The sequence below is a fragment of the Myotis davidii genome, unplaced genomic scaffold (assembly GCF_000327345.1).
Source record: "Myotis davidii unplaced genomic scaffold, ASM32734v1 scaffold356, whole genome shotgun sequence".
NCBI lineage: Eukaryota > Metazoa > Chordata > Mammalia > Chiroptera > Vespertilionidae > Myotis > Myotis davidii.
Genome location: NW_006288188.1, coordinates 616,506 through 623,658, shown reverse-complemented (window position 1 = coordinate 623,658; position 7,153 = coordinate 616,506). Strand labels below are relative to the sequence as shown.

At 37.5% G+C, this 7,153-nt stretch overlaps 1 protein-coding gene across 1 annotated transcript in view; it reads left to right on the top strand.

The window, feature by feature from the left end:
* IBSP (integrin binding sialoprotein) overlaps nt 1-1,168 on the top strand; it is a 16,648-nt gene extending 15,480 nt beyond the window's left edge. The window contains exon 6 of the mRNA XM_006760060.2: nt 249-1,168. Coding sequence (XP_006760123.1) covers nt 249-704 — 456 coding nt within the window. The 3' untranslated portion in view covers nt 705-1,168. The remainder of the gene's footprint in view (nt 1-248) is intronic.
* The last annotated feature ends 5,985 nt before the right edge of the window (nt 1,169-7,153 follow it).

Below are 7,153 nucleotides of genomic sequence, written 5' to 3'. Positions count from 1 at the left end.
CAAAGTTCCTAATTCTGAATTTTTGAAGTCCCCACCAATCCTTTGGTAAGTTAAATTGGCTTCAATTCACAATTACATCTAGAACAAGGCTGTCAGTACGATCTGTGTTGAATGAAGTGATGGCCTTTTTTACAATGTTTCATGCCTAGATTTGGATTCTTTCACATTTTCCCTTCCAGGCTGGAGATGTAGGAAAGAAGGCTACAAAAAAGGAGGAAAGTGAAGAAGAAGAAGAAGAAGAAGAGGAAGAGGAAGAAAATGAAAATGAAGAAAACGAAGCAGAAGTGGATGAGAATGGGCAAGGCGTGAACGGCACTAGCACCAACAGCACAGACGCAGAAAATGGCAATGGCAGCAGTGGCGGGGACAATGGAGAAGAAGGAGAAGAAGAAGGGGAAGAAGAAAATGCAGAAGGAACCACAGTGGCCGGAGAGCAGGACAATGGCGGGTCGGAACCCACCACGCCACCACAGGAGGCCTATGGGACCACCCCTCCACCCCAGGGGGGAACCACTACCACTGAGTATGAGGAGGAGTATGAACAAACAGGCACCAACGAGTATGACAATGGATATGAAGTCTATGAAAATGAGAATGCGGAACCTCGAGGGGACAATTACAGAGCCTACGAGGATGAGTACAGCTACTATAAAGGGCGTGGCTACGATAGCTATGATGGTCAAAATTACTACTACCACCAGTGAAGGCCCAGGCTGGGATGAAGTCATCCATTTTGGTGTATCATATGGCTACAGTGTTCAATGTTCAACTCAGGAAGGTGCAATGTAACACATGTGCATATAATAATGTGGAATGGTGCTACTGTTCCAAAGGGATTTTCTGTAATTGCTTCTGCAAGTGACGGGCTTCATGCTGCTTTCCCCTGGTATGTTATTGAGAGGTCATTGTAAATCAGGGTCATTTGTCAAGTGGTAAACAAATCCATGAGATCGCGTTCAATTGAATGTTTTGAAGTTGTAGTTGTTCTATAAGTAGTATTTTTTAACGTGTTCGCTCTATTACTGCTAAAACATACTTTTTGTGCAAGAAGTGCTTCTAAGAAGAAACTCATTGACATTAGTGACACTGTATACAATAAATGTGTAATTCTTTAATCATACTCCCTATCCAACACTGTATAGTTTATTATCATCCTCATGTATTTTTATGTGACCTGTATGTATATTCTATTATGGGTTTTATCACAAATAAAAATGCAATCCTTCAAATGTGTTATATGAAGAAAAGTGAGAGATTAGGAATGAAAACAATGTGAGGCAAGTAGGAGGACAATTCAGCTAAAAGGATAAAAGCTTATTTCCACCATAATTGAAAATTCAGAAAAACTATAAACATTTTCTTATAGATAAATCAACTTAACTAAGATTTTTACATGCTTGTGGGCAGGGTCAGCCATATACATCAGGGGGAACAAATGGCTGTTATTAGGGTTACCATATTTAACAAATAAAAAATATGATGCCTTTTAAAAATTGAATTACAGGTAAACAATGAATAATTTTTAGTATAAGTATGTTCCATGGAATATTTGGCCTTTGTGAACTATTTGGACCATACTTATATTAAATGATTCATTGTTGCCTGAAATCCAAATTTAATAGAGTGTTCTGTGCTATATCTGGCAACCCTACTCCTATTTAATTTGCTTTAAGGTGTGGTAGGGAATAGGGTAGGATATTAAACACTTAAACACACACACCACACATACATACACAGAACTGATATGCAAACCCTTAACTGCAATTTATGCTTTAATCTAACCCTAAAAACAAATTTCTAATGGGACTAGTAAAGGAAAGTGAGTAGTGGTAAGAAGCAAGAAGACAAAAATTTATTCATCTTATTATTTAGTCATGTATAAGTTGCTTTGAGCATTGACTATGGAGCAGGACAATGTTTAGACACTGAGTATATGAAAACAAAGAATCCTGTCCTCAAAGTGATTTCCATCTGATAACTAACAGTTGTAAGGTATTACATGCATCAATTCATTGTCTTCTCACTTTTTATTTTGAAAAATACAAAGCTTTCAGAAAAGTTGGAAGACTAGTACATGAGCACGTTTATTACACCTTTCACCTAGATCTACCAAGGGTTAACACTTTACAATATTTATGTTACCTCTTTCTGTCTATTTCTGCATGTCTGTCTTCATATACATATGTGTATATACTTCTTTTCCAAATGACTAGAGTGATTGTAGATATCATAACATTATGATTCTTCACCCTAAATACTTTAAAATTTGGTGTAAGAATAAGGGATTCATATACATAATCACAATACTATTCTCTTTCGTAAGATGTAATATTTTCTAATATACAATCTATATTCAAATTTTCCCAATTATTACAATAATTTCCTTTATTGCTAATTTATTCAATTCTTGCAAAACTCTATCAGGCACAAAGACGTTATCTGTGAAGTCTATTTATTTATTAATACCCCAAAGTTATTCATTTTTATATAGCAAAATTGGTTCATCTTTCCCTCATGGTTTCTTCTTTTGCTTTTGACTCATGTAATGTGGGTAACCATTATCCTCCCTCAGGGATTTGAGCTAGCTCACTTCCATCCCTGAGTGCAGAATGATAACTATTCTCCAACATTGCTCCAAGCATCTAGGCGTCTCCTTTAGACTAGTGGGGTTTGTTAAGAGAACTGTGGCAAAGTATTTCTTAGAGTAGGAAATGCCAGCCAGCAGAGGGAAGATTCCTGGCCTCCCCTGAGACACCAGCATGAGTAGGCGGTCAGATGTTGTAGTCTATAGACAACCAACTACCCAAGGGCCATCTAAAGTTCTTAGATGAAGACAAAGGGGTGGGCTGGTGAGAGCTATGATTTAACACAATTCCTGGGCACTCCAATGCCTCGTTCAGTAGTCCTTTCAATCATACCTGCAAAATCTTCTGTATGGAAACCCCCCTCTTGAAATATTTATCCTACTTAGGATCACATATTAGAGTCCTAGCCTTCTTCTGTCATCCTAGCTAGCTAGGCTTGCTGGTCTCTTGTGCCAAGTTCTCTTTGACTTGCCCTACTAAAGCTCTATTTTCTGTATTCCCCCATGGATGACCTATTTGGAAGAAATTTGATGAGAATTCAAAATATTTGAAAAGAAATGAGAACACTTTTATTCTTCCAAGATAATCCTTCCCCTGAGAGTGAATCAAATGGCTCTTTTTAATGGAGAAAAGATTAAGAATGAAGTAAGCTATGCTCATGGCATCTCTTCACCAGGATGCTTATCCTTTCTTGCTCCAGATGGAATCACAAAGCACTTTGCCAAGACTTGGGAAGGAGCGCACTCAGTCCTTGCCCATGTGTCTATCTGGAAACAGGGCAGGTTGTCAGGAAGTGCAGCAAAGCTCCTCCCCTACATGCCTCTTCCAGATCCCAAAACTTGGGAGGCTTATGAGTGTCCTGGGCCATTCTAAAGGAGGCTGGCCACACAGGGGAGTTGGCATAAGAAAAAGAAAAAAAGGTCTTAAGGCATAAAGAGGATTACTTCTCTGAGTTGAGCCATGGCAGGCATGCAGGCCCTTGCCAGGCAACAGTGTGCTGAGAGGCTTCTCAGCACAGGCCTCACGGTGGGGTGGATGTCTGTGAGTGTCAGCATGGCCACAGGGCAGCTGCTTCTCAGAGACGACTCTGTCCCTCTCCCTGTGATCATAGGCCCTGTTCCCTCATTTCAAGTCCCTCTTATTTCCTTCAGCATGATGCCTCAATCAATATCCTCCCCAGACAGTAACCTGGGGTGTGTGCATATTTAATCTATGGGAAACAATGAATAACTCTCCTTCAACCCTTTCAATGTATTAGGTGACATAAATTCTATACCCTGCTTCTTTCATGGCTAACCCTGTGAATGTCCTACCACCCTTTCTTCTCTTTACTTAGAGACCATGGGTTTCATTCTTTACAAAATTTTCACCTTGAAAAGCTAAAGCTTTGTCTTTCAAAATGATTGCATCTATTGAGAGCTCCAAAGGCCTATTTCAGAACCAAAAAAACAAAAGTTGACTTTCTTTCCACTTGGATTTCACTTATAAAACAAAACAAAATAAAACACAATCCATCTCTAGGCAAAGTGAGTCATTCTGAATGATGAGAAATAATTAAAGTGAGAGAGAAAAGTAGAAAAATAAATACTCTTTTGAAAAGGATAATCCAATATCAAGAAATATTAGTCTCACTTAGAAAAAGAATCAATATTAATTAAAAGGAAACAATGAAGCAATCACTTGGATGTTTTGTTTCAGCAAATGCAAATATTTGTAAATATTTTCTGCCCTTAGATTTTGAAAATACTTAGTGGGTTAAAAACTCATTAACTTGATTTGTTGGTCTAAGACTGAGAGTTCCCATGCAAATTACATTCTATTATATTCTGTTCTTTCTCAGGATATTTCCCCCTTGCATTTCACAACACCCAGGGTCCAACAAAGTAAGACCTCCATCAATGTGTACACAACTTGTCTTATCTCTTTTTATAATACAAATTCAAACTTCAATATTTTAGTCAGAGGTAATCAAACTTTCTCTGCAGAGCAAAAGTTAGCAAACTTTTTCTGTAAAGGATAAGATAGTAAATATTTTTGGTTTTGTAGGCCATATGGTTTCTGTCACAACTACTCAAATCTGTCATTGTAACAAAAGCAGCCATAGATAGTATGCGAACAAATTGGCTTGGCTGTGTTCCAATAAAACTTTATTTGCAAAAACAAATGATGAGTCAGATTTGGCCCACAGACTATAGTTTGCTGAATCCTTATTTAGATGATTGACTAAAGTCATTACTATGAAGAACTGATTAAAATTTTAGCTGTTTAATCACTTAGGATATAAACAAAGGATCAGTGAACTCATTATCTTTCTCTTCTTCCAACTTGAAACTTGGTCCTTTGTTTTAAACTCTTAAAAATTAGTAAAATATCTGGTGTTTAATACAGTAATCGGTGAGTTATCTCCTTTTTGCAAATACTTGATAAAATGCTCCCTATAGTTCCTGGGCCTAAATGCATCAAAGTATTATCTTTGATAAGTAATATTTGAGGATATCTCCTTCACTATACTAATTATCTTTTGAACTTTTATGGAAAGATATTATCAGGTAAGTCTCAACATTTAGTCAGCTGAGAGAAAGCATGATCTTTATTCTAGCTGTGGGATAGTTATGTAAAGACTGCACAACATAAGCCATTACTTATTCTGTGTAGAATGGATTATCATCAAATCTAGTATTGTGATAATAAATTCTGAGTCAACGTGACTGGGCTGAGGGGTACCCAAATTAAACATTATTTCAGGATGTGTCTGTGAGAGCATTTCTGGATAAGATTAACATTTGAATGGTGGACCACAGTAAAGTTGATTGCCCTCAATAATATGGGTAATCATCATTTAACCCATTGAGGCCTGAATAGACAAAAGGCCTCAGAAAGGAAGAGGCCTCCTGAGAAAGGACAGAGTATAACAAATATAATTTGCATGAAAACTTTTATTCTTAGCCCAACAAATCCAGTTAATGAGTTTTTAACTCACCGAGTATGTTAGGTCTTAAGCCATCATGTAGGAAGTCCCGCCTATTCTGCTGAAGAGAGATGTCACATGAAGAAGCACCAAGGTGCCATGTTGGATGTGCAGCCTGGTCAAGTCTTGACATAACTTTTACACCTGCCCCTCTCTGACTGTCTGAAATGAGAGATTCTGAGTGAGGACCTTGCAGCTGAGCCAAGTCAACCCATAAAACCTTGAGAAATAACAATAAATTGATGTGTTTTTAAAATATAATATTTTGTATTGATTTCAGAGAGGGAGGGAGTGATAGAAACATCAATGATGAGAGAGAATAATTGATTGGCTGCCTCATGTATGTCCCCCACTGGGGATCAAGCCTGCAACCGGGGCATGTGCCCTGACCAGGATCTAACCATGACCTCCTGGTTCATGGTTCAGCTCTCAACCACTGAGCTATGCCAGCCAGGCAAATGGGTGTCGTAAACCACTAAGTTTTGTGGTAGTTGATTACATAGCAATAGATAACTGGAACAGTAACTGACAAGCATAGAGAAAATCTTAGTTCATGAGAATTAAGAAAATCATGAGAGAAGAGCTAAAATAAAATAACAATGCAGATAAACATGAAGTTAAAAACTTAGAAGACTAAATATGCTCCAGTCTGGTAGGAAAACATCAGTATGTGTCCAGTACAGTGAATAACTAGCTGGCAAATGTAGTCATATTTTGTATCCTAAGGAGAAGAGTCTTGGTTCCGAAAGACAAAGCGCTGCCTCAGAAAAGACTATTTTGAGAATGAGAGATATTTCCCCCTTGAGGTCACACAACAAAGTTTTGTAGCCACTTCCAGCAATATCATCATGTCCTGAAGGAAAGGGTTGGTTCATAATTACATTTTAACTACATCCTCTGAGCTACATTTTAAGGTGTAATAAGACATCATTCTAATATAAAAATAAAATAAAATTACATTGACATGTCTTCCCTTTGCTAGTAACAGCGGAACAAGTAAACAAATGGCCTAGAGAAAAGAACACAGCTAGCTTCACGCTGTTCCATGACCCTCCGTGGTTCCGTATCTGGCAGGAATTTTTATGTACTTCTGTTGAAATTCCCAAATATTGAGAGAGGAAATAAAAAAAACTACCTTAGAAATAAAAATAATTTGGGGGTAGATGAGAAAGTTGGTTGTAAGTGATGTTTTAGAAAAAAAAATGACCTTTTAAAAACTTAGAATGAATATTGATACTTATGAATGAACGTATTTAAAACAGAAACATTTCCTTCCTTTAAAAAATAGGGCGAGACTCCCAGCACACCCCACTCTGGGATCAGTGGGGAATAAATGCCTGAAGCTTGTCAAAGCCTTTAAGGGTCTTTCTGGGAAAGTGGAGACTGTTCAACAATGGCCCTTCTTCTCCGCTCACAACACTGTAATGATTCCTCCCCTGGTTCAGAAGGGGAAATGCTGTATATTTTTTTTACTTCTGTTGAAATTCCCAAATATTGAGAGAGAAAATAAAAAAAAAAAAAAACTACCTTAAAAATAAAAATAATTTTGGGGTAGATGAGAAAGTTGGTTATAAGTGATGTTTTAGAAAAAAGAATGACC